Here is a 27,899-nt window from a genome sequence, read left to right as displayed (position 1 = left end):
TCTATCTATCTATCTATCTATCTATCTATCTATCTATCTATCTATCTATCTATCTATCTACCTACCTACCTACCTATCTATCTATCTATCTATCTATCTATCTATCTATCTATCTATCTATCTATCTATCTATCTATCTACCTATCTATCTCTCTGACTGTTTATCTATCTCTCTGACTGTTTATCTATCTTTCTATCTATCTATCTATTAGGGTTTAGAAATGGCATATATGGAGACTTCTAATGCTGGCTTGGCATGAATTTGTTGACAGACGTTGTTATTATCATCTGACTGTCCGTCCGTCCGTCCATCCATCTGTCTGTCTATCCTTCTCTCTCTTTTTCTCACTCTCTCGCTCTCTACCATGTCTCGGCTGAAGATAGACAGGTATCTGCCATGGGATTATGTACTGTGAGCTGCTAATAATGTTGAAGAGCCTCCTGGGCTCTCACTCCCGGAGCAACGGTGCAATAAAGCCAGGAGCCGGGAAATACTTGGCTATTTAATGGAATCGCCTGTCTAGGCTCTGAGGGGAGCTTCAGTGCTGCGCGATATTTACAGTTAGCCCCCATGCCTCAGTGCTCGCCTCCCTTCCTGGTCCGCCTCGCCTCGCCTCGCCTCGCCTCGCCTCCCTGCCTCCCTGCCTGCCAGCCTTCTCAGAGGAGACGTGGCATCTGCTGCTCCCTGTGACTCCCCTGCCTCCTCCCACGCTGCCGGCGCCACCACGAGCACACAGTCCATGCACACTTTGTTCAAACACTCATCTTACACAGGAAATAAGAGTCAAAACCAAAGTCAGCCAGAGAGCATGTTCGAAGTGACAAAGGCCTTGCAAAGTCAAAAAGGAGTGGTACGCAGTGATTGTGATTGAAGGTTTTTGAAGTGGCCTGTTCGGTTTTTTTTTAGTCACCGCTGTTGTTAGGTTTGTCTTTTTTCTCTTTGTCAAACTTTGTCATTAATATGTGCCATCTGTCTCACACCAAAGTCACAACTAGTGTGACACGATGCACCGCATCTTCGTCGTTTCTTGCTATTTATACCGCGGTAACGAGAAAATCAGCAGAAGGATTGGCATGGTGCTCGCTGTCACGCACACAGGCTCCGTCAAGCTTTTCCTGGGCCATATGGCTCATCTACAGGGGAGGCGGTTGACTCCTATGACTGCGGGGCACACAGGGGCACAGACCTTCCTCTCATTCATCCAGAGAGATGACATGAAGAGCTACTGCACCAAAACACACCCTACCCTCAGGACACTGATTATGGATGGATTTCGAGGGGGAGGCTGTGGTGGAGGTAGAAATCGGAGGACGGGCTCATTGTAATGCACGGAATGGAATGAGGAATGGTGTCGATACAATACGATTTCTACGACCATTCCTTATTCCATTCCATGCATGACAATGAGCCCGACCTCCGATTTCTACCGCCGCTGATGGATGTACATCGCATAAACTCAGAGTGTCTCCTTTCTATGCTGTTTCTCAGTAATCTCCTTGGGAGTGTCGCTGCTGTGACGGACGGGTCGGTTGATAGTTGGAGAGCAGTGGCGATGAGCTTTGTGGGAAGGCCTTATGAAAAGGCATTGGTCTGACAGGCGATGCGAGATGTGTTTTCAGCCTGGGGACACGCTATAGTATTCAAGCTGTCTTGGTTGTCCTCCCTCCATGTGGGATGCTGTGTCCACACGTGTTAACCCTGGCACTGGGCTCGTGTGTGCGCAGCGTGTCAGCCCTGAGAGAGCGAGCGGCTCTGCGTGACTAATTACACGCTCTTGGAATGTTTGACGGCCGCACACATGCGATGTTTAATTCAGCGTCCCGGCACGAAGGATTTCTAATCTGGTATCAGACTGCTCCGGAGCAGCAGGCTCTGGCACAGACAAGCCTGATTTTCATCCCCCAACCGACAAATACACACATTCTAACACACATACCATACATACACACACACCCACACACACACACACACACACAAACACATACACATACAAACATACACAAACACAAAAACAGAAAGGCTTATGCCACAGAGCCATGTAGGCCACACTCTAACAATCCTTTGTTGATGGCGCAATCTGGCCACAGCATAGCAGCTCTCAATTCTGAATTCTGTTCACACTTGACCATCCTGTACTGGTTTTTCTCTCAGTCTCTCTTGAGTACTGGGAGGGGGGCAGCCCCCACACTTTGTTCAGAATGAGGTTGCCCTCCGTGGTACACAGGGGTGACAGAGGTTAGTAATTGAGAGCGACATCATTACACAACCCTTTGTCATGCCTCCCGCATCCATTCCCTGCACCCCTCTCATTTCCTGGTCTCATCTCCGCAGCTTTTGTCTCGAACAAGTGCTGGGACAAAAAATGCCTTCACCCACTGAATCACCACTGCCGCCTTTCTCTACACCAACCAATCCAACATTTCAATATAGCAGTCAACCCATTTTCTCTTTCCTTAACCCTTCCCTTTATCACAATCAGCAAACATTTAATTGGGCTATTGAGTCCACAGCACAGGCCATTGTGGCTGGGCATGGCTTCAGTCATGTAAAGGCTATACAAACTCTGCTGTGCTTTGAGCAGCCAGCACACACTGTTGCTTTTGTCAGAGAAAGGTGTAGAGGTGTTGAATGGCTGGGAGTTAAACAAAAAGCAGTTACTCTTTGATTTTGCAACCTTGAGCCACAGTAAGAACATGACAGAATTTAACATTGTTGCAAACTATGATGCCAACCTTTTCATGTTGAAGGTATGCCTTTGTCATTAATACATTAATTAATTTTACATCTAAGTTGACAAACCTTACAAAGGCATACCTTCAACACAAAGGTGCACGGAGATAGATTTGAATATGTTCAATATCCTCATTTCAATTGGAAAGGCAGCGGATCCACGACCTTGGGATGCCCAGTAATAAAACAAATCATAAAAACAGTTGAATACAGACCTGTAATTTTGGAAGACTGCAGTATGAACTAAGATGGGCAGGTACGGTAGGGTGTCTTTAGTGACCAAACATTGCCTTTGCTCCCCTACAGGGTGTGTGTGGTTGTGATGGGGTCCAAAGCCCAGCTGGGTGCCACCTCAGGCAGAGTGCTCAGCCCCACACTGAGCCCTGCTCTGGGCCAAGGCCAACACCGGCAGACACGAACAGTCTCCCCCACGGAGAACCAGTGGAGAGAATGTCCAGCTGAAAATCAGGGTCAATGACCAAGATGAATAATCTCAACACGACTCTTCCACCAATAAATAGTGAGAGCTGCCTCTTTGTCAAGTTTATTGGTCGTATGCACAAAATACAGGTTGCAAACTGTACAATGTAATGCATACTTTGTAAGCTCCCTCTTAACAGTGCAGTGATATGACAGAAGAAGAAAAAATAAAATAACAATACACAATAGACAATAAGGTAAGGCTACATAAGGGTGCTAAGACAATAACAATATTTAATATTCAAAGTACAAGTAGCAGTAACTAACAGTAGGCAGTAGGGAATTTCAGTTGGTGGGATATATACACAATAAAACCTTGTTTTACTCAGACATGGATGATAAGGGTCAATGACCATCCATCCATCAAGCCAGGAAAAACAAAACAGACATAAAGGTCATTGTACTGTAATTACTGTTTGTCCATAGGGCCAAGAACACTGTATAGGGTCCATACCGTTCATTCTTATGCAGATAGTCCTTCGATAAGCCTGAAGTGTTCATTTTGGTATTTATCTCAAGTCCTTGGGTCCTTCATTCCTCTCCAGGGACAGCTCTACAGTCCTCAATCCCACAAGGGCATGGCAGCATGACAGTTGTACCCAATGAGTCAACCACTCTCCCTGGGCATAGAAAGACATTGAGTCACCCCCTCTTTATAATCACAGTCCTCTCTATAAGTGCATTCAAATGCATTCAATGTATTATATGAAAGGCTACAGTTACAGCGTCACACTATGGCTTAAGACGCTGAAGGATGACAACATCTCTGACAACTTAAAGAGATTCAATGTAGTGTACCGTATGCTCTGTATACGAGTGGAGGATGGTGGAGGTGGAAATCGGAGGACAGGCTCATTGTAATACACGAAGGAGGCATTTCTCATTCCATTCTGTGCATTGCAATGAGCCGTCCTCCGATTTCTACCTCCACCAGCCTCCCCTTCTGTATACAGTATACTATATGGTGTGTTGCAAGTATGTGTGTGTGTGTGTGTGTGTGTGTGTGTGTGTGTGTGTGTGTGCATGCTTGTGTGGACCCTGTATATACTGTAGACCTATTTGCGGCACCTCAGAGACTTGTTGGGACTGACACACTGGAAGGATGTGACTCTCCAGAGATGATTGAGCGGCTAGGAGACAGATCATGGTTCTGGATGAATTTCACGCATGCTGGAATCCGTCCGTTCTCGGGGCCGTGTCTGAGAGGCGCTGCGTAGGGGGACCGAGAAGAGAAGTGCCTCTCGCTGTGGTTCCCCTGCCACAGCAGAGTGAGTCTCCAGAGTGAGGGGGGAGACGTCAAGCTTTTCCATTTAGCGCCTGACAATATCCAAGCTTTCTATTCATTTCCCGTCTTTCAGGCCAGAGGAAATGAATCACAGGGCTGTCAAGGCGAGGCACAGGAGAGCTCCTTGCAATAAGAGGTGTGAGCAAGAGAAGGAACTTTGATATGGGAGTTTTATTTATTCTTTATGGACCCTTGGGCTATGGTATGGGACAACATTGCCATAGTACAATATGGTTCTTAAAGCTTACATATCTTCTCATGTCTCATATCTTCTGGCCATCTCTCTCTGTTTCTCTTCTCACAATCTCACTCTCTTTCTCTCTATCTGTCTCTCTCTCTTGCTCTCTCACAATCTCACTCTCTTTCTCTCTATCTGTCTCTCTCTCTCGCTCTCTCACAATCTCACTCTCTTTCTCTCTATCTGTCTCTCTCTCTCGCTCTCTCACACTCTCACACTCTATCTCTCTCTCTCTCTCTCTCTCTCTCTCTCTCTCTGTCTCTGTCTCTGTCTTTTTCTCTGTCTCTGTCTCTCTCTCTCTGTCTCTCTCTCTGTCTCTCTCTTTCTTTCTCTCTCTCTCTCTCTCTCTCTGTCCTCTGTCACTTCTATTTAATCACAAACGTCAGGCTATTGATTCTTGGTTCAGGCTTTTTCTGAAAATAACACCTGACTGACATCGGTTCAATGACCAAAACATCATTATCTCTGTAGAAGCACGCAAGCACACACACACACACACGCGCACACACACACACACACACACACACACACACACACACACACACACACACACACACACACACACACACACACACACACACACACACACACACTAATGCACACACGAAGACAATTTTAGAAATGTGTTATTGGTGCTGGTGAACATGTGACTGCTGTCATGCCTCTGCATGGGTGAGACCGTACTGGATGTACTGAACTGTTTGAATCGTGTATGTTTCCAAGATTTCTTTATGTGGATGTAATTGCAGGCATTTGTTATGGTAGAAGAAGGGAGACAACGTTTTTTAGGAAAAGGGGGGTCAGAAGACAAAAACACTCACACAATTGTGATTAATTAGCTGCCCATCACAGAGCTGGAGATAGTGAGGATGGATGGATAGCCTATTAGGCCTGAATGGGGGAGATAGGGTTTGAGCCAGGTATCCCGTCTAAGGCTGACGGCTGAAGACAATTCACAGACAGTACATCCTTCCCAGCCAGACACAGCTGAGGCCCCATTCCTATCTGTATCCTCCATCCCATCTCCACCACTCTCATCTGGCAAGCCATTAATTGAAGGGGAGAGGGTGGACTGTGCCAGCTTTCTGGTTCATTCTCTCACGTTCAGACTCAGTGAAATACTTCAGAGCTGGGGCTTTCTCTTCTGATGATGACGTTTGCACATCGTGTGGTAAATTAAAGAAACGTCTCCTTATTACTGCACATTTCACTGATCTTAAGTTTGAGATTGCGTTGCTCCAGATACGCTCACTCAACACTTTGTTAGGAACACCTGTACACCTTCTCATGGTGGAGGTGGTGTAACGGTGTGGGGAATGTTTTCTTGGCACACTTTGGGCCCGTTAATACCAATCAATCATCGCTTGAATGCCACAGCCTATTTGAGTATTGTTGCTGATCATGTACATCCCTTCATGGCCACAATTTACCCATCTTCTAATGACTACTTCCAGCATGATAATGCACCATGTCACAAAGCAAAAGTCGTCTCACACTGGTTTCATGAACATGACAATGAGTTCAGTGTTCATCAGTGGCCTTCCCAGTCACCGGATGTGAATCCAATAGAACACCTTTGGGATGTGGTAGAACAGGAGATTCATAGCTTGAAAGTGCACCTGAAAAATCTGCAGGAATTGCGTGATGCAATCATGTCATCTTGGACCAGAATCTCAAAGGAATGTTTGATGTTCTCAAAGGAATGAATCAATGCCATGAAGAATTGAGGCTGTTTTGAGAGCAAACGAAGGCCCTACCCAGTATTAGTATAGTGTTCCTAATAAAGTGTTCAGTGAGTGTATACTATGGTTTGAAGGAGATTAATCATTTAATAAGGTGATGTGATATATGCAATGTATGGAGCATGTTAGTTAATTAACTGTAATCACAGGCTCTCTGTCATGTTAAGGTGTCTGTTAAAGTCAAGCTGTCCAGGTGCCATATAACACATCTCTCTCTCTCTCTCTCTCTCTCTCTCTCTCTCTCCTCCCTCTCTCTCCCTCTCTCTCTCCCTCTCTCTCTGTGCCATATAACACATCTCTCTCTCTCTTTCTCCCCCCTCTCTCTCCCCCTTTCTCTCTTCTCCCCGCTCTCTCTCTCCCCCCTCTCTCTTCCCCTCCCCCCCCCCCCCCCCCGCCCCAATCTCGCATATCTCACACTGAGGCCTAATAAGGCACCTACTGATGTTCTTTCTCATGCTCGCACCGCTACACAAACACAGATATTTTAAGGTTTGCCATCTGCAGAGGTGCAACAGCAGGCTAGGGGCTAGATTTTAACGGTGTAAAAGCTAGTCATAGCACAAACATGAGTGCAGGAAGGGCTGTTGGCGAAGCCGCGGGCGGTGTGTCAGAAATATTATTGCTATTTTCAAGGCCCCATTTTTTCAGCGCAACTGATGGCGCTTTGCCTGCTCTGTGTCATGAACACACCTCTATTACCGCTACTCCACCCACCTGAGCACAGACCAGAGTGGTCATTTCACCGGTTAACCGCCGACATAAATGCGTCCGGCATCTGTTTTGCGCCGGCTGAAAATAGAGACCTAGAAGTTCCTCTGGATGTCTCCGCGATCAATCTCTGATTACTCCCCAGGTACCACCTCCTGGCAAGATGACACATCCACCCCCGTATATGCACTCAATGATTTCTCTAAAGTGCACAAAAGAATGAAGTAATCTTCATCCACCGCCAAAGTAAAGCAAAGGACCTTTGGGGAAGTGTAGCCAAGACTGAAAAAATAGATGAGTAAATAATAACGTTTGCCACTCTCAGGCATTGACTTGGAGGATGCCCCAGAAGGCACTGCTGCCACTGTTCTGGCTGATGTTCAGCTACTACCAGCATGTCCACAACCAACACAAACACTACCAGCACATCCACTACCAGCACAAACACTACCAGCACATCCACTACCAGCACAAACACTACCAGCACATCCACTACCAGCACATCCACTACCAGCACATCCACAACCAACACATCCACTACCAGCACATCCACTACCAGCACAAACACTACCAGCACATCCACTACCAGCACATCCACTACCAGCACATCCACTACCAGCACATCCACTACCAGCACATCCACAACCAGCACATCCACTACCAGCACAAACACTACCAGCACATCCACTACCAGCACATCCACTACCAGCACATCCTCTACCAGCACAAACACTACCAGCACATCCACTACCAGCACATCCACTACCAGCACATCCACTACCAGCACAAACACTACCAGCACATCCACTACCAGCACATCCACTACCAGCACATCCACTACCAGCACATCCACAACCAGCACATCCACTACCAGCACATCCACTACCAGCACATCCACTACCAGCACATCCACAACCAGCACATCCACAACCAGCACATCCACTACCAGCACATCCACTACCAGCACATCCACAACCAGCACATCCACAACCAGCACATCCACTACCAGCACAAACACTACCAGCACATCCACTACCAGCACATCCACTACCAGCACATCCACTACCAGCACATCCACAACCAGCACATCCACTACCAGCACATCCACAACCAGCACATCCACAACCAGCACATCCACTACCAGCACAAACACTACCAGCACATCCACTACCAGCACATCCACTACCAGCACATCCACTACCAGCACAAACACTACCAGCACAAACACTACCAGCACATCCACTACCAGCACAGGCACTGGGCGCAGTCAAAGGCAATTTAGCTATGATGCTCCTTTAAGTCAGTTGGCAAGTTCTAAACTGTAATGTTTTCACTCATCTATATGATATTGGTATGACAAAGTTAGTATACAGCACATCAATCAAACCTTTCAAATCAATCCTTTACACATTACAGTTACTGTATCATAAAGGTTTCTGTGTTACAGCATTGGCTTGCTTAGATATTTATAGCCGAGTGGTGACTGACTCAAAAGATCCTCTTTCCCCGCTTGGCCTTTCAGTACAGTCACAGCCATTTGTTCACAGTAAGGCTAAATGTGACCTTGGCTGGGTCATCAAAACCAGACATGTACTATTATCCTTAGCTGACCCATCACTAATGACTAAGCCCTAACGGTCTCATACTCTCAGCCTCACGATGTTTGCCCCCCTCTCTCTGGATAGACACGAGCATCCATGTTCCAAATATCCTACTGTAGCATTATATCGGTTATATGCGAACATGTAACGACACAGAACTTATTTATTTTCTCTTTTACACAACCTTGCCTTCAAATAAAGCTCGGTTATCAAAAGGCTGTCCTTGGGGAGAGGACTAATTACTCTCCTAGCTCCATGGAATTCCATGAAAGACCACCTTGTTGTTTGTGTCTTAATTGATTGTTGCATGCCTTTTCTCTTTCTAAAATACTCTCACTCTCTCTCTCTTTCCTGTTAGGTCACTGTCCTAATGAAAACTAATGCTTGTAACATTAAGAGACTGCGTGAGAATCAATAGTCTTCTATACTTGGGGCTAAAGAGCAGGCTGATTATTGCTGATTGGGACCCTTAGTGGTCCTGATTGGTCATGTGGTTGTCTGATGGATATCTTGTTCCTGTGTGATTTGTCGATCAAGCTGAAAGGAGCAAAGGTCAAGAAGTGAGGTTTGGCCGGTGGTACAGGTGAAGAAAATCTATATAATTTAGTACTGGGAGCTTTACAAACAAAGTATACACAAGGTACAATATTGGGAGTGCACCGTAAAAGATTGCTTGAAAGCAGAAATAAAAGAGCAAACGATATCTTTCAGGGGATAAACATGTAAGTGGTTTTCAAAGGCTCTTCATCATCTCAGAGCAGGTTGAGTTGTTGTTGTGTTCTGTACACACTGCATGTTTGGAACATGCTTGACATTTTAGTGAACTGGCAAACTGAGATAGAGAGAGAGAGAGAGAGAGAGAGGAGTGCACCTGCCTGCTTTGCGTCACTGTTTGAGCAAAGTCTAGCTCTTATGTTTACACATACTAATTTGGTTCTCCTTGTCCTCCTACACGCAGACAAAAGGCGGGGGAGTAGAATCCCTTTTACCTACCCTGTCCCCTTTTGTTGTCTAAAGCCTATTGTAATGAGTGGGTACTCAGAGGTCCTTGCCAGGGCTCAATGGGCCTAGATGGCAGACAGCACTGCAGATGTTTTAGCACCCATGCTACAATGTTCACACGATGCTTCAGATGGGTCTCAGTTCGAGTGGGATCACATTAATTCATTATCTCAATATCCAGCGTTCTTACAATCACCTGAAACGCATACTGTAGCGTTGTCTTTGTGTTGGGAGAGTAGAGTTCATTGACGCTGAGCAGCTGTGTCAATATTGTTTGATCTCTCAAGTTCAAGGGGTCGTCGACCTTAAACCTCCAAAGATTACCAGGTCATCTGAGATCAATAACCAGTTGAGGTGGTGGTGGTGGTGGTGATTGTAGTGGTTGTAGTGTGGATGAACCACTGTCTCTAGGTGACATCAAAAACTGCCCTTACAGTGCCCAGAAATGTTCAAAATAACATAAATGACAACTTAAGACAGAACAGAACCTTCCAGGATGAATTTGGAATCAGATGAATCAGTCGCTGCTCACGACTGTGCCATATCCAAAACATTCTCAAAATATTTGCTTAAATTTATTGCCTCCTCCTCATAGATATTATACAAATATATATATATATTTAGTGACAAGTTTTTATTTGATCAAATAAAGTAAAAATACATACAACAGTATATGTTCTGAGTTGAAGTCTACTGCAAATATTTACAGGAGCACGCAAACTTTCTGAACAACTCAATCACTTCTGCAGATCTGTCTGATAAAGCTGCTTTCATTTCAAAGCAAATGTCAGGTGGTCTCATTACACTTGATGAGAGTTAATTAGGCAAAAGAGAATGAGTGATTATGAGTATTATAGTAACGTATGATCAAGGACTAAAAAAGACACAAATCTAATTTATGAAATCCAATTCATCAAATGTATATATGTCAAATGAGAGCACAATTTTCCATAGCCCATGGAGGTTACCGTGCTGTAATAAATATTGAAAATTGATTGATTAACTTTCTGAATGTGTTTGGAGATTCAACATGTCTTAAGGGGTTTGACCTCTCAACATAATTGTCCACAATATGAATTAAAAAAGAACCTCATTTGGTGGTTCCACCATTTCTACAATGTGAGCTACTGCAGCTGCAGGGAGTCTCCGGCACACTCGGATTATGTGAGAGAATATTCCTATTCAGTCCTGAGTAATGGAGGAATAGATTAACTCTAAATTAAGTCGCTAAGAATAGAGCTGTTGAAGAGCAAAGAAGTTGAAGATGTACATGAAAAAAAAAAAGTTGAAGATGTACATGAACGGTACAGTACATGTGAATGCACTGAAAGCTCTCTGTGGGGGTGAAGCAATCAATAGAGACTGAATACAACACGCCATTATTGCATGTGTGTTTATCCCATTATGCCTGTTCCCTTTTTCTAAATGCCCAGGGATGGACCTGAGTTCAGATAGGAGTGGGTTCTGTGATGAGAGGCACAGAATCCTGCTATTGTAAACCGAGAGGTGGAACTGAGGCTTAGTACTATAGAATAACTATATTTCCAGCTATGCATTTGCAAAAACGTGATCCACCTCACAGACAGATAAAAAAGTGTAATTCTAAAACCAATTTGAAAGCTAGAAATGATGGGGAGCCTTAACAGTAATGCACATCCCCTTCCCGGTCACACTAATGCTTGGGTGAGTTTTAGCCCACAGTGATCAGGTCCAAAGCTCAGAGATGTCAGCGTATCCCTAAATGTTTCCCTGCTCCACCTGAACCAATGAAATCCCCCTATCAAAACAGCTACAGTATCTCACTCATCTTTGACTCCTGACTTTGACATTGACACAGAGTAAGTACACAGAGAGGTATTTCACAGAGAAGAGAGATGCACATGCACTCGCACACATGAAACACACTTTTGTATCACATGCTCTCTTTATCAAAGACATAAAAACCTCAGGCTAGCTCTTAGAGAAATAACCAGGGAGACAGAGTAAAAAGCCATCCATTGCGTTGTGCCCTTTTAAACTGTCAACTGATGATTTAGGATGAGTCTGAGATACAGGTCGCCCTTTTTTAAAGCCAGGTCTCATCACTTTCCGGGGCGAGGGATGGGAGAGAGGGAGAGAAAGGGAGGGAGGAGGATAAGTATAGTGGGAATGCAGGGAAAATAAATCCATATTCTTGCATGGACACATCCGTATGACCCATCGCTTCGAATTCATTGGCAGTCAAAACCTAAATGTCACACCTTTCATCCGTCTGCCTTCAGCTGTGGACACATAATTGCACAGGAGGAACCCAGAGTGATCGAAGGCAACTTGAGGTACGGATGGGGGGGTGTTGGGTGGGGGGGGTGGGGGCAGTGGGGAAAGGCTAGGTTTGGTGGCAGCCAGCAACAAGACAAGAAAGCAATAAAACTGATAAATGATGCCACCCCTACCCCTCTACCACCTCCTCAGAAACACACCTATCCTATCCAGTACCGGCACACGTTCCCTCGGGGGCTCAACACCTCCTATTGAGTACTAGTCTGTTTTCAGAGCAACGCTTCCCATCGGATTTTGGATCAATGGGATTATATTTCTTATAAAGCAGGATGGAGGGCTGGGAGAGTTGGGGGAGGGGGGGTATGTCTGTGAGCAAAAGGGCGGGGAGGAAGCCTGCAGATGGGCTGACAGAGGACACAGAGGCAGAGCACGGGTTGAGGAGGGGTTATCAGAGGGATGGAGGGTGGTGGTGTATTGATCGCTTGTCTATTTTACCTTCAGAAGATCAGTTGCAAACTGACGGCTAGCGTTTATCATTCAGTCAGTGTGAGGATGAAGGAGCCCAGTCTGGGGAGATGGAAACGCTTGGCAACATGTTCAATGGTAGCCTACATTTGCACATATATGCAGATTTTGATGTTTTCGAAATGTGCACTCGCTATTAATGACGATTTGTTAGGTTGAGTAAAAGCCTGGCAAAAGACACAGGCGAGGGTAGAGGAGAGCTGAGAAAGATAAATCAGCTGAAAAGGGCAAAAAGGTCTAATACCGTTGAGGGAAGGGAACACAACGGACCAAGAATTAGGATTTATTGCAATAGCAAGAGAGAAGGCAAGAGAGAGAAATTAATTAACTGTCCCCAATATGACAATCTAGCAGCAAAAGAGTCAACAAAGGGAATAACAGAGAATTGTTTGTATTCCATAGCCCTTTCACATGGGATCTGGAGTAACAATGTTTTCCACCCAGTGGAGTTTTTATTTGATGTGTTTGTGTGGTGTGTGTGTGTGTGTGTGTGTGTGTGTGTGTGTGTGTGTGTGTGTGTGTGTGTGTGTGTGTGTGTGTGTGTGTGTGTGTGTGTGTGTGTGTGTGTGTTTCTGTAGTTGTTTGTATATTTAATTAAGCAAAAAAGGTCTGTCCCCAATTGAAGAAGATTAGTCAAAGCTCAAATGGGGGTCGAAAGGAGGGGGATGCTTGCCAAAAATGAGATGGAATATGCTGAGTTGAACTATGTTTGTTGAATACATTTGCATACATTGACAATCAAATGCACAAGCTTCAAAAGTTACAGATTCAAAAACTGCCATAGAACATTTGAAATGTATTTATTTTAGTTCTTATAGAATTGAAATAACATTAAGAGGAGAGTTTGGGGTAAACAGCTGTTCTGACTTGTTACTGGATGGGTACAGCAATTGCAGCTTGAGCAGAGTATGGACCACTGAGCCCATGATATCCAGTTTCATAGTAAGCAGGACGTGTCATTCTGGCTCATTACTGGCTCTGATTCACCTGACTAGGCCCGATGGAGTGTTGTTTGGGTTTGAGTTGTTTTGATGTGTGTTGTCTAAACTAGTTTCTGACCAGGGTTTCCTCTCCTTGTCCCCTCGACAGTGACACAAATGTATTCATATTGCGCACCGTGCTATTGATTTCTATTTGTAGGGGGAATTAATCCGCGCTGAGCACAAATCATCTTTAAACCAGGCGTGCATTCACACCCTCACCCCAAGTGCACCACCGTGTGTGCTTTTTATCGCCCGGTAATTTGAAAAGAGGGATGCACTGGCATGCGCTGTCAAGTTAAAGCCCCCCTCTCTTCAGTCCTCGTCTTCTTGAAAACACACATAGGCCTACACACACACACACACACACACACACACACACACACACACACACACACACACACACACACACTCACATACACACACACAGAATAAATTAGATTAATGTCAAGGACTTTTTCTCCTGCTGAGAATTCTAAATATTTGTTAAACGTGAATTAAATACACAGCTAAACATGTACCTGCTCTGCTCCATTTTACTGGCCTGTTTTTCTCCCTTCTTCAAAGTGGCACCAAGTGTAATCCTCCTTATGGACGTTTAATATTTACACTTTATTAGGAACACTGTACACCTTCTCATGGTTGAGGTGGTGTAATGGTGTGGGGAATGTTTTCTTGGTACACTGGGCCTGTTAATACCAATCAATCATCGCTTGAATGCCACAGCCTATTTGAGTATTGTTGCTGACCATGTGCATCCCTTCATGGCCACAATTTACCCATCTTCTAATGGCTACTTCCAGCATGATAATGCACCTTGTCACAAAGCAAAAGTCGTTTCAAAATGGTTTCATGAACATGACAATGAGTTCAGTGTTCTTCAGTGGCCTTCCCAGTCACCGGATCTGAATCCAATAGAACACCTTTGGGATGTGGTAGAACAGGAGATTCATAACTCGAAAGTGCACCTGACAAATCTGCAGAAATTGCGTGATGCAATCATGTCATCATGGACCAGAATCTCAAAGGAATGTTTCCAACATCTTATGGAATCAATGCCACGAAGAACTGAGGCTGTTTTGAGAGCAAAGGGAGGCCTTACCCAGTATTAGTATAGTGTTCCTAATAAAGTGCTCCGTGAGTGTATAGCGTAATCACTTAAACATTCATTTACGGGGCCATATTTGGTTGTTCCTGGGCCTTGACAGCCTATTCATCAAAAAGTGAACGTGCGGAACCTCGCACCCCCTGCGGCAATCAATCAGCACACTACTCTCCCCACTCTAGTGCCATCACCAGAGATACGTCTCGGGATAAAATTAATCAAACTGTGAAGTTTGCATAATCACCCTCTGCCTCCCCCCACCCATTACCCCGCGTTTGAGAACCTTTACCTTTGAAGACCATTCCGATGACTTAAAGGATTAATCAAAATCTGTCTTTCACAGGTCCTATGCGTTTGTAAGACCTCGACACAGCCGTGATATGCTATGTTAAAGCTGAATTTGCATCCAATCATCTGATTACGATCCATATCGATTGGACTTTCGTGTTTCTTTGTTGAGATATATGCACTCCATTGTGTTCTATATGTAGGCTTAGGCAAACAGTTTGGCTATGAAGACTGTACCCATTGAAATGTTAAATGGACACTTCACAGATTTTTAACCTCATATTTATTATCTCTAGCACCCTCAGTGTCTACATATTTGAAAACGATGATTTTCTATGTTCTGTAGTCAAAAAGCTAGGAGAAAAAGTATTACAGAAATTACCCCCTATGATGTCATTGAGGGTAATTCTTTTTTTCAATTCAGTGATTTTCAGAAACTACAAGTTTCCAGCCAGGGGGAGTTCATTTGTGGCTGCAGTTCACTCAAATTACATCATAAGGGGGTAATTTGCTTTTCCCTTATCTTTTGAATACAAAACATAGAAAATCTCAGTTTACACATACTTATACACTGGTATAGTGCTGGAGATAATGAATATGACGTAAAAAAAATAATCGTTGTGAGTGTCCCATTAGAGTGCATGAATGGATGAATATTGCACAGGTAGATATGACTTAGAGATAGGACTGATGGAGAGTTGGCTGACAGGTTATTTCTAAGCCATCAGTAATGTCTGACTGAAAGTATTCGGTCAGAAACCCTCATCCTATACTAAACTGTGACCAAACATTTCAGTTTTCGAGACTGTTATAGCAGCAGTATTGATACAAAAAGGTCAAACTTGGTAGGTTACTAACTGCTACAGTGGGCTCTGACAGTCCAGGGAGATAGCTATGACTGCTATGTATAATCTGTCTTGGAGCGGGTGTATCAGGGATGGTCGGAGCAGCAGGGTCACAGGCTTGGCAGATCAGCAAGCCAGCAGATAGTGAGTCAGTAGTAGAGCCTATCCCTTCCATGACTGCTGTCACCTTGCGCTCTCTCTCTCTCTCTCTCTCTCTCTCTCTCTCTCTCTCTCTCTCTCCATCTCTCTCTTTGTAGAACATTACAGAACAACTTGCCATCAGTTGAGCAAAACATGTATACTGTATCAAAGATTGATATCGGCTTGTTAAATAAGAAATATTTCTATTTAAGGAATAACACTCATATGCATAAAATATTTGTAAGGTCATACAAGTCTCTATTAATTAGTCATACACTGTAATATGCAGCACTAGTACTAGTATAACAACCACTGTGACTATAACTAACTATTCAACATTAACATCTTTAAATACACATTGATTAATGGTATTGGTCACTGTCATGTCTTGGGTGTAGACAGACACCTTGATACTAAAGGATAAAGGGCTGCTGTGTGTGATTTTTCGTCCTAATTATCGCTCTATGGCAAATGTCGTTGACATGAAGCACTTCTGCATCAATCTAACCCATTCAGCCATACCCCTTTGATCCACTTATGCCTAGAGTGTTACAGTAATTTTTCGAGAAAAATAAATACATTTGTCAATGAAATAAATTCTGAATGTAATATTGAAATAGAACATGTTTTCAGATATTTTACTTACAAAATACAGTAAAAGTGAAAGGTGTGGTTAATCATTTATATACAAGGGATCGGTAGTGTATGCATTTTGAATTGTGTGTGTATGTTTGGCGCCATCTGGTGAAACCATTTAGTCTGTTGCGTGTTTTTCTTGTATTGTCAATGACCTGCAGCATTTAGTGAGTGATGAAATTGGACTTGCACTTTTCCAAGCATGTACAGAAGGCCTATACAGCACATTGTTTATGCCGTTGTCAACCCAGCCCCCAAAGAACATTCAGATGTCTTTTTCTTTTATTGCACATTTATGATTGAGTGTTTTTTTCTCTATTTTCCGTGTTCAGTTTTTTTCTGTAATTGGGAGCGATTATGCCGTGTGAGCCTGAAATGTGTCAGACGATGTATAGTAATGCATGGCTTTGGTAAGGTGATACCGTATTGTACGTGTCTTTTAGGAATCTCTCACAGGTTGGCACATGCACAGGTGAATAAACCACAACTTTCCCAAGCCTGCAGACTTGCAATAGTAATTTCTTTTTTCTCCCTTCTTCCTCGTTGTGTAATGACATGAAATGTTACATCATGTTCTAGTACATTCCGGTCTTAATCCGCAAGTACAGAGTGGGCTTTGTGTGTGTAGCATTTTTAACAGAGGTCTCAGTGGTGCTAACAACACTGATACAGTATGGCGGCTGGTCTGGAGTTATATTGACTTGTACTTAGTCACACCACCAGACTCCAGCAGACTGTCAACTACTGAATAGACATGCACTTCATGTTGCCTCACTGCCCTCTTTCAAACATACATGGTCCTCTGTGGCTCATTTGGAAGAGCATGGTGCTAACGAGGCTTAGGTTGGGGGTTTGATTCCTGCTGGGACCATATATACTGAAAAATGTATGTGTTCACTGCAATGTAAGGTGCTTTGGAAAAAAGTGTCCGCTAAATGGCATGTATTATACCCCATTCACTGTGAGTTGCAGAATAAACCTGTTCTGGGCCATGCAGAAATATAGCAGGGTGTGGACACACCTGTCTGTGCTGAAACAAGCCAGGGTGTAATCAGAGAAGGAGTGACTTAATCCCACCTCTCCACTGTCAGGATCTGAGACATCAGGATTCTACACTGCCTAACTGAACTGGAGTGATCAGAACACAGCAGGTGAACATCTTCATATTTACTTTTTCATTATTACACCTCAATTGTTATGTCTCTGTGTGGAACAATTAGTGTTTAAAGCATATGGAGATCAGAATGATTCTCATGTGATGAGTGTGTTGTGGTTGGTTGACAGTGTACTATCGCTACTACCAACAGTCTGTAAAAGCACCTGCACAATGCACATGCACATGCATCTAATCCTGCATATTACTGTTGTATGTACAACACATGTATTTAATGTATCATCATATCATTGGTGCCTGTCCTATGGCAGGTTCTGCAGTCATACTCTTTCAGCAGCTTCCAAGATGCCAGAGACAGCCGAGGTCGTATCAGCCACCCTCACCACCAACAGGAACTGCACCATAGAGATCACCAATGTCAGCTCTTCCTACTGTCTCATCAACCCCAAGTACGTTGGAACGCAACACTATCTTGTTCTATTAAGCAATACTAATATTGAATTTCTTAACATTAGTGAACATAAGTTGAACATGCTCAGATTACTATGTGTCTGTCCTTTCTATTCTCTCTATTCTGTCTATTCTCTCTAAATATTAAATATATAGTCAATATTGTGCGGCAGACTTTTCTTGGATGGGTGGTTTCTGTGTGACATGGTTTTACTGCGCATATCCACGATCTATCATGTAGTGACAGACACCGCCTCATTGCTCATTGCATGCAGGTTCACTCACTGTTGCTTACAAGTCCATAGAAGTCCTCACACAGTCACACTACATCCATCAATGCAGTGCTTCGGTATGAAAACAGAAAACAAATGAAAAAAGTAGACAGACAGTTTGTATACAAGTTATACTTGTACGATTTTTCATGGTTTTAAGTGAAGTTTAATAAATGATGGCAACAAATCTGCAGTAATAATAAGAATAAGAATAAGAATAAGAATAAGAATAAGAATAAGAATAAGAATAAGAATAATTCATTTTATTTGTATAGCGCTTCTATCACATCATAGGTCAAGCAAACAAAAACATTGACTGTACAGGCTATCCCTATGAGCTTTATGACTAGAGGGTTATTATTGATAGGCTCATAGGGCATTGGTTTGTTCCAGTATAATGACACCCCCATCCTTACCCCCCAGGTTGTACATGTCTAGTGGCTACTGCTTCCACCCTCCCCAGCCCACCGTCCGCACCACCAAGACTGAGGTGTGCTCCTTCACCAAGGATGACGACACGGCCACGGGCTCCGTCGGGGTGCTGACCTACGACCTCTTCCACATGCAGAGCCATGTGTGCTCAGAACGCATGGCCATCATGTTCTCTGTGCCGTTTGACTACACCTTCTACAAGAACTGGCTGGGGGTCGGGGTGTTCGATCTGTCACAGCCCTGTGACAAGCAGCTGTACAAGCACATGTACAAAGACAAGGACTTCAGCAAGTTTTCCCGCTCAGAGGCCAACGGGTCAGGAGTGGATTACAAGGCTCAGCATGTCGACCTGAAGGCGACCATGTCCAACGTTGGGAAGTCCATCATTAAGGTGGAACTCTTTGATAAAATGGGACATTAAGGTTAAAGAAATCTGGTCTCCACCTTAAATTACATCCATCCAGTGCAGATGAAGATTTAATTTCTAAATATATTGATGAATGATTTGCTAATGATCGTACCTTACTGTATGTTACCTAATTGATTAATCTATATCAGTTTATAGATAGTACTGTAACATTGTTCACAATCTTCTTTCAATGTATTTTGCTGCACCTGTACTGTACATGCCAAATCAGCAGATTTTGTATTCTGTTTTAATAAAACATTCAGAAACATACTTGGGCTCATGTATAAGATTGTGACACTCTTTATTGTTCACTTTATGTAACAATAACACACAAGAACACACACACACAAACCCAATATACTACAGAGTCAGTTCCACTTATCATTGATGATGACCAATAAGAATAAATGATCATACATTTTATTCAGTTTCCTCGATCAGTCAATTATATTGAATAGTAAATAGACTGTAGATCAGTGAGAATGTTTTATACACGCTACTGTACATAATAATCCCATTGTGACTGTTTGGTCTCTCTGCCCTCCACTTCCACCTAGCCTGTGCCGGTCTCTCTCTCTCTCCCGTGTCTGTCTCTGTCTGTCTGTGTGTGTCTGTGTGTGTATGTGTGTGTATGTGTGTGTATGTGTGTGTCTGTGTGTGTATGTGTGTGGACGTGGCTCCAGCAATCCAGTTTGTCATTATCTCCACCTGCTAGTCTAGGACTAGCTGCATCTAGTCTTTTGGTAAGTTTCCAATGGAACTACACCCTCGAAGGAATTAAAACATCTCCAGGGATGCCTGTATTTACTTGTTCATCTTACACAGAGTCCCTGTTGTACAATGCCACTGGAACGAAAAATACCCAACTCAAATTACTCAACCATCCAGACACAAACAATCTATCAGGAAAGAATGAGTACACTGCAAAGTGACTACTCCCTCCTTACCTAATGAGCTTGTATGTATATAACACCAGGAGCTACCTATTGTTCTGCTCTGCCAACCCACAGATCAGGGTGTGGGAGCTACTTCCCACAGGAGAAGACAAAAGGGTGTTTGTCATCAGGCATGTGCATTAAATATGAGACAGATCTGAACTGATGATCGTGCGTGTCATATAGTGCATGTGTGTGAGAGAGGGTGTGTACTTTTCCTGGGCGGTGGTTGTCAGGTCAGGGGGCAGGGTTTGCTGAGGGTGTGGTGAACTCGGGAGCCCAGAGTAGTAGAAATATGTCCTTGTTTAAGAGAAACATTGATACCTTCTTCCAGGTAAGTGTTTACAATACTACACCCTATTATTGAGAATACAGGCTTCAGAGATTCTCTACAGGTAAGATCACCTGCTCTTGTTCTTGCCAACCTAGTACTGGAATATCACTAATTAAGATGATGTTGGTTGGTGAGGGAAGTGTGTTGCTTTTTCTGTGATTATCCTTAACAGAAATCGATACATTTTACATTCCTGTCAACCATTCCACCACAACAACAACTGACTGACAATTCGTTCTGTAGAGGTGAATTATATTGGGATATGTCATTTGTGAATCTGTTACTGGAGTACATATGACACATGAATGAAAGTGTGGATGATTCTCTCCATGTTTTCCTACTCTAAACGCATGGTACTTGTGTTTTAATTGAAGAGACACACTGAAGAGACACACATTGTCTGCCTTGAAATATTTCTCATTATACTCAGGCTCTCAGGTTTTTCTCGCACTCTACACTATCTGTGAATGGAACCTGTGCGTGTGCTTTGTGTGTGTGTGTGTGTGTGTGTGTGTGCATGTATTTGGTATTGTTTTAAGCATTAAAAGGCAGACAGGCTGCCAGGAGAGAGGATGCTGAAGCTTGAGACAACAAAAGGAAAGCCAGAGTGGCTCGACTTAAAAAAATGTGACAACAAAGAGCGAAAGCTCATCTGAAAACTACCTTATTGTTCTCAACATATTTGGAATAAGACGGGAAGTGTTACAGAAACTAACAGCTCATAGTTGTTTTACTCAAAGGACTAACAATGACAGTGTCTCTGTTGTAGATAATAACAGGTCAATTGTAGAACCGTTCTAAGATGGCAGAGTCAGCCGAGGCCGTGGCAGCCAATGTGAGCAGCAAGAGGAACATCACCATTGAGATCTCAAACCTCACCAGCAACTACTGTCTAATAAACCCAAAGTAAGCATTGTCTACTCACCAGTGAACGCCTAATGTATTGTATACAAGATACAAGATGCTGCATACCAAATGTTCTTTGAATAATGTAAGAATTTGAATTAATGTGTGTGTGTGTGTGTGTGTGTGTGTGTGTGTGTGTGTGTGTGTGCGTGTGTGTGTGTGTGCATGTGTGTGTGTGTGTGTGTGTGTGTGTGTGTGTGTGTGTGTGTGTGTGTGTGTGTGTGTGTCAATAGGGTATTCCTGGACAGTGGGAATGTCTTCAACCCTCCCCAACCCACAGTACGCCCCCTGAAGACCGAGGTCTGCACTTTCAGCAAAACCAGTGCCAAGGCAACGGGCAGTGTTGGTGTGCTGACCTATGACCTCTTTGAGAGGACAAGGAACGACCACATTGAGACTGTTGCCCTCATGTTCTCTGTGCCCTGGGACTACAACATCTACAAGAACTGGTTTGCAGTGGGCATCTTTAAAAAGGGTCGTAACTGTGATGAGTTACTGTATAAAGAAATGTACTATGAGAAGAACCAGCAAGATTTTGTCAGGGAGGAGGCCAATGGCTCAGGGATCAACTATGTAGGGAACTACCTGGACATCAAGGCCACCATGTCCCCTATGGGGAGGGCCATTATGAAGGTGGAGGTGTGGGACAAGCTCTTCACTCCCATGGGCCAGCAGGGTATGCCTATCTAAGGATGTACCTTTATGCTGCTACATCTCTGCTGTACAGTACCTCTGTGGCCAAAATCAATCCATCCACCACCAGATATGACTTTGCCTAGACTGCGTATATTACAGTCTTCATGCTTGATTTAACCCATGTTTTGTTGATGACATGTGTCTGAGTCTCTAAGCATTACCTTTCAGGAAATCTGCTTCAGATCAGAGTTTAGTTGATTTATAAATCCGGGCAGCAATTTTCTCTCTTTCCTGTGCCAGTCACTGTTCGCCTCGATAGCATCCTTTTTAAACTGGCATCTTTAGAAATGTAAATCAAAGAATGACTCACTGAGGACGAGGGTGCATATCTTAACAATACATACTGAGGCGCTGTCTGTATATACTTATACGGAAGCAGTATGGCAAATAAATGTGCTTTTTTTGCAGAAAGCTATTTGTGTCTGAGTCTCTATTGATTGAACCTGAAATTGCACCATGAGACTGTCCTCGAAGAAAAATGGTGGAGGCGTTTGATGAATAACAAATAATGATATACTGTATACCGTTGTACATAATATTTAGCATATTCTGTGCTGTATGCATTTCTGGGAATGGATCTAGAGGCATCCCTATAGGATTTGAATAAAGGAGATCAAAGATACAAGTCCCATTATAACTGTGCAAGAACAGGTCAGACAACCTCAAGACACACCCTTTCCCATATTGACTTATCCGACACCTTATCCCAGGGCCAAAAGGGAATGTGGAATCTTTCCCAAATCATCTGACCTGGGTGCAGTGATGCAAGAGACAACTCTGGCGCACCCAAACTGCCATAGTGCTTTCTCATGTATTCAAACAGCACCAGTGTGTTTTTTCTAAATGTATTAACACAAAATACACAGTCATCCTCATGGTCCTAGGAGGAAACCACAAATATCTAACTACACTCAACCTCCATTGTAACCCTCTGTAGAGAAACTGTGATCCTGATTCCTGCTGTGTATCATCATACAGAGGGCCTCAAGTAATAATAGTGAGAATATTAAAGCCAGTCTTTACCCCCAAAACTGTCATTCAGTGTAAACCAACACAATGGAGAAGCCATTACACTCACTTACACTTCTCTAATTCCTTGGCACTACTTGGCACAAATGTAGGTCTTGACGTGGTATCAAACCATCAACATTCCTGCACCAGTCAACAATGGAACTGACTCACACTCACGTCTTATGTTAATGGTACTGCAACGATTGCTGTCATTAACCTTCTGAAAATAAGGATTGCCTTGGAGAGAAAGCAGTATAAGCTCCTAATTCACATCCAAGGGAAAAAGTATTGTGTTTCTTCTAACAGCAAATCCATTTACAATTTTAACTGCATTTCTAACTCTGTTTCCCCCCCCACCCCACCCCCCCACACACACACCCCAACCCCCCCCCCTGCCGGATTCATTATGCTTTTGCAGCATTAACTGGTTACTGCCACAAAGAGGTCTTGATCAAAGGTTTCTCTTGCTGCTGCAGCATTTGCATAAAGCCATACATAATATAGAGGCATAAACTAGCTCTATTTAGGCTCAATCTCAGGAAGCATTGTTGAGTGGTGCATTGAAACAGCGATATGCAGCCTATAAACAGATGGGGACACTCTGCTCACTAGGCAGGGATTTTTGTTCGTTGCAGCATTGAAAGAGGATAAACTCCCTCACTCCTGTCACACGTTCCCTCTTTCAATCTCCCTCGTGTATTCACTCATACACCTGCATATAATTAAGCTTGCTTTCATGTATTGTATTGTTGTGTGGGATTGTATTGTGTGTGTGTGTGTGTGTGTGTGTGTGTGTGCGTGTGTGTGTGTGTGTGTGTGTGTGTGTGTGTGTGTGTGTGTGTGTATGTGTACGTGTACGTGTGTGTGTGTGTGTGTGTGTGTGTGTGTGTGTGTGTGTGTGTGTGTGTGTGTGTGTGTGTGTGTGTGTGTGCATGTGTCTGTGTGAGCTCAATAAATTATATGTTTTTGTTGCTAAGGTTTTAGTGATTCGTCACAGAGTAAAGGCTTGGACCTTATCAATGATCATTCAGATTGACACAGCATTCACAGTAGATTATTTTATTTGAGAGAATCAATCAATCTCTATGGAACATTCTCCATGTGTAAAAGTGGTGAGGTACTAAGCTATGACCTCCTGATCCACTTCTTCTGTGATGATGGTGTTGATGGTGGTGGTGGTGGTGGTGGTGGTGGTGGTGGTAGCAATTTCAGACGCCGTGGAATTCACCACCTCTCCATCCACCAGCTCCTGCACCACGGAGACCACCTTACTGACGACATTTGAGGAGCTGGAAGACAAGTCTGAAACAGAATAGATCAAGAGAGAGCGAGACTTTAATATGATTGTAATCTGAAGTACTTCAGATGCCAGACAGTTGAGCTGGTGGTGATCCGAGGCAGCTCCACTTGGCCATCTCAAGGGGGTGAGCAGGCAGAAACTAGAACCTCAAGGGTATTGTACTCTTTCAGTTCAGCTCTATTTGCACACATCAGATGATGTTCACATCAATGGTGGCAATGTACTTTAGATCATTGTCTCATACATGATCATACTTTAGGATGTTGATGTACTGTATTGTGGGTGTGCCCAATAGGGATGAAAGGATGTGAAAAACGAGGTTTGTGTGTCACTGACCTGAGCTCTCAACGTCAATGGCCGCGGATTTGCTTACATGCCTAGAAAAACAAAAAGGCACAATCAGAAATTAACAATACTGTACCCATTCTCTTCTATAACACTTACTGCTCTTATAATTCATTGTCACTACTGGGCTGTCCCAGCAATATGCTATCTAAGGCTGACACCTAGAGGCTGCTCAAGTTCATTACTCTTCTTTTTCTTCTTCTTGTTCTTCTTCTTCTTATTATTATTACTGTTTTAGGGAAATATACAATACGTCTGTGATAAGGCAGCATGCATCTCAGAACTTATGTTGGGTACTTCATCTAAGAGTGATCACAATAAATCACCATGATAAACAGTTTTTGCTATGGGTAGATTTAATTCTTTCAAGTTGTGTATCTCTATCTATTATATCTAACATTCTATCTTTGTCCTGCAGAGCAAATTATAATGCTACTATTTACATTTCATGAATGCCACCAAAAATCACCAAAAATCCATTCAGAGGATATAAAAATCAAATGATATAACACGATCTTCTGCATGTCCAAAAGATTCACATCATCTGGGAGAAAACATTGTTTTACTGAGGGCAAGGGGTCAGAGTTGGAAGGCCACTTACACTGTGTCTCCGCCCTCCAGCAGCCTGCAGTACTCTGCGATCTCCATCTCGAGCCGGGTCTTGATGTCCAGCAGGGCCTGGTACTCCTTGGAGCTGCGCTCGGTGTCGGCTCTGATCTGGGTCAGCTGGCACTCCAGGCTTGTGACAGACGCCTGCAGGCTCATCAGCAGAGCTCCGTAGCGGCCCTCCGCTTCCGCAATGTTCCCCTCCAGAGCTGCCTTCTACAAGGGCATGGCCACAGTCACAGAGTCACAGTGTCAGAGCTGAACTGATCTTAATTTCCTTTTTTTCTAGTCTTGGAGACTTTCTATTTTTTCTTTTTTCATAGACTGCTCATTCCCTGAAGTGAAAATGTAAGGGGCAATGGTTGAGATATCACTTGGAATTGTATCTTTTATGGAGCTTGTCATAATAGATATCCACTGAATTGAGGCCTCGAGATGGGGAAGATTATATGGGGAAGTGTAGAAATCCTTTGAAACTCTTCATATGTTCTTAGTAACATGCCCGGTATTGTACTGAAGTAAAGCTTAGCGTCCTAAATGAGAGTGTTGTGCAACCGTGGGGCTCCATGGTTTGGTGTACCTTACCAATGAGCAGAGAGACTGCAGCTCCAGTTCCAGATCTCTGACGGTGGTCTGGCCAGATTTCAGGTCCACACTAGTAGTCTGCAAGACCTCAGTACTAGTCTGCACTGCATGCTGCAATACCTCTGCCTGAGAGGTCCAACACAAACACATAACAATCACAAAGGTGATGGATGGAGTTGTTAGTGTGTCACACTCAGGTGTCTGATATGGAGATTTGAGTCAGTCATTGAGATACAGTGATCAATCTGATAAAGACAACACTTTATTATGACTATTGAGTAAGTAAATGATGTTATTTGTTGGATTTGAAGAGTAATAATCTACCTTGCTCTTGAACCAGGCTTCAGCGTCCCTGTTGTTCTTTGCCACCACGCCCTCATACTGGTCCCTGATCTCAGAGATGACATAGTTCAGGTCAACGGCTGGGGCTGCATCCACCTCCACCTGCACCTGACCACTCAGCTGGGTATGGAACGACGTTGTCTCCTGGGACAGAACAACAACAACAACAACAACAACAACAACAGCAGTATCAGCACTCCATTTGGCCTCAACAACATCATGCACACTGTGTCCTACAACATTCCACCCACCTCCTCATGGTTTTTCTTCAGGTAGACCAGCTCCTCCTTCAGGCTTTCCAGCTGCATCTCCAGGTCACTCTTCTCCAGGGACATCTCCCCCAGCGTCCTCTTCAGCCCACCAATGTCAATCTCCACAGATTGGCGCATGCCAAACTCACTCTCAAACCTCAAGAGAATAGGGAGAGAATTTATAAATATTTTGTGGTAGAAGTTTAGACTTGACTCCAGTTTGTCTAATGAAAGGCCTACTGATAACTAATAAACAGTTAATTCTATGGAATGACAGTTAAACTCACTTGATTCTGAAGTCATCTGCAGCCATTTTGGTGTTATCCACTTGCAGAGCCAACTCTGCCACTACGGCGCTGGCTGCCATGACCTTTCACAAGCAAATTACCTCGTGTCACTTTAGATAGCACGCGTCACTGGAGACACTCATTAGCCTTTCATCAATAATATGTTTGACATGAAACCAGTGTTGTTATGCACATGTCACAACACGTCATGTGTCAGTGCTCAGTCAATAGGAAAACAAATTACATTTACTGTACTGTAAATATGCTGCACTGTATAACCTGCCTGTGCATGGTAAAAGTTGGAAACTGCGAAGACCTTACCTGGGTGCGGAGGTCATCTATGACCAACTCGTGGCTGCTCAGGTCACAGGTGCTGACAATGGTGTGGCTGAGACCCCACTCCTTGATCTGTACCTCAAGCTTGCCATTGGCCTCCTCCAGAGTGCGGACCTTCTCCAGGTACTGGGACAGGCGGTTGTTAAGGTTCTGCATGGTCTGCTTCTCACTGAATGCGACGGCGGCTCCATCAGCCCCAGCATCAAAGGAGAAGGCACCGAAGCACATACCACCACCACCACCCCCTCTACCTCCGCCTCCGCCTCCACCTCCACCTCCACCGCCAGAGCCAAAGCCAAAGCCCAAGCTGCCAGCGGAGGAGGAGGAGATGCCAGATATGCGGATGCCCTTACCCCCTGCCCCTCCATACACGCTCCCAGACCTCAGAGACATGCCCCCGGAGTGGGAAGACCCAAAGCCCATGGAGGCTCCAGAGTTTAACCCTGTGCTCCCACGGGTGGAGAAGGTGCGATTGGCATAGATGCTCATGGTTGCAGGGAGGAAGAAGCCTGGTCTCTCGTAGGAGGTACAAGACGAGCAAGGTGCAGTGGTGATCGTCCTCTGAGACTCATATATATACCCCAGTCTTACTGGGTGTGTCATATAGAACTGACAAGGGAACATGCTTTATTGATGGACCTGTGGAATGTGCTGACTAGGGTCTGCCTACGGGCATTGCTGTATTTTTGACACACACGCACACACTCAGATACGCACACACG

The 27,899-nt window shown here is 44.0% G+C and overlaps 3 protein-coding genes across 4 annotated transcripts; 2 read left to right on the top strand and 1 right to left on the bottom strand.

Annotated features, from left to right (window-relative positions):
- The first annotated feature begins 17,603 nt into the window (after positions 1-17,603).
- Positions 17,604-19,513, top strand: LOC310809797 (uncharacterized protein). Of its 2 annotated transcripts, none has more exons than XM_083677268.1 (3): positions 17,604-17,717; positions 17,992-18,129; positions 18,826-19,513. In XM_083677268.1, exons 2-3 carry the CDS (start codon positions 18,026-18,028, stop codon positions 19,253-19,255), a joined length of 534 nt encoding a protein of 177 aa, XP_083533394.1. In that variant the 5' UTR covers positions 17,604-17,717; positions 17,992-18,025; the 3' UTR covers positions 19,256-19,513. The 2 variants fall into 2 exon arrangements, with proteins under 2 accessions (XP_083533394.1, XP_083533395.1); XM_083677269.1 differs by having other exon boundaries at positions 17,656-17,717; positions 18,001-18,129.
- Positions 19,514-20,368: 855 nt separating this feature from the next.
- apnl (actinoporin-like protein) lies at positions 20,369-22,529 on the top strand. Its single transcript, XM_083677597.1, has 3 exons — positions 20,369-20,512; positions 21,282-21,418; positions 21,652-22,529. Exons 2-3 carry the CDS (start codon positions 21,315-21,317, stop codon positions 22,106-22,108), a joined length of 561 nt encoding a protein of 186 aa, XP_083533723.1. The 5' UTR covers positions 20,369-20,512; positions 21,282-21,314; the 3' UTR covers positions 22,109-22,529.
- Positions 22,530-24,245: 1,716 nt separating this feature from the next.
- LOC310809284 (keratin, type I cytoskeletal 19-like) lies at positions 24,246-27,570 on the bottom strand (the record flags this gene model as incomplete). Its single annotated transcript, XM_083676479.1, has 9 exons — positions 24,246-24,427; positions 24,762-24,802; positions 25,372-25,592; positions 25,962-26,087; positions 26,286-26,447; positions 26,555-26,711; positions 26,842-26,924; positions 27,163-27,401; positions 27,447-27,570. The coding sequence occupies 9 exons, from the start codon at positions 27,568-27,570 to the stop codon at positions 24,246-24,248; spliced, it is 1,335 nt and encodes a 444-aa protein (XP_083532605.1).
- Positions 27,571-27,899: the final 329 nt, after the last annotated feature.

The sequence above is a fragment of the Argentina silus genome (assembly GCF_951799395.1).
Source record: "Argentina silus genome assembly, chromosome: 9".
Classification (NCBI taxonomy): domain Eukaryota; kingdom Metazoa; phylum Chordata; class Actinopteri; order Argentiniformes; family Argentinidae; genus Argentina; species Argentina silus.
Note: the sequence above shows the minus strand (reverse complement) of the source record. Positions and strands in the feature narration are given on the sequence as shown.

Bases quoted from the DNA above. Each gene is read 5' to 3' on its own strand.
- apnl (XM_083677597.1), top strand. From the start codon at position 21,315: ATGGCAGAGTCAGCCGAGGCCGTGGCAGCCAATGTGAGCAGCAAGAGG. The intron at 21,419-21,651 runs GTAAGCATTGTC...GTGTGTCAATAG, and splicing joins TACTGTCTAATAAACCCAAA to GGTATTCCTGGACAGTGGGA.
- LOC310809797 (XM_083677268.1), top strand. From the start codon at position 18,026: ATGCCAGAGACAGCCGAGGTCGTATCAGCCACCCTCACCACCAACAGG. The intron at 18,130-18,825 runs GTACGTTGGAAC...CTTACCCCCCAG, and splicing joins TACTGTCTCATCAACCCCAA to GTTGTACATGTCTAGTGGCT.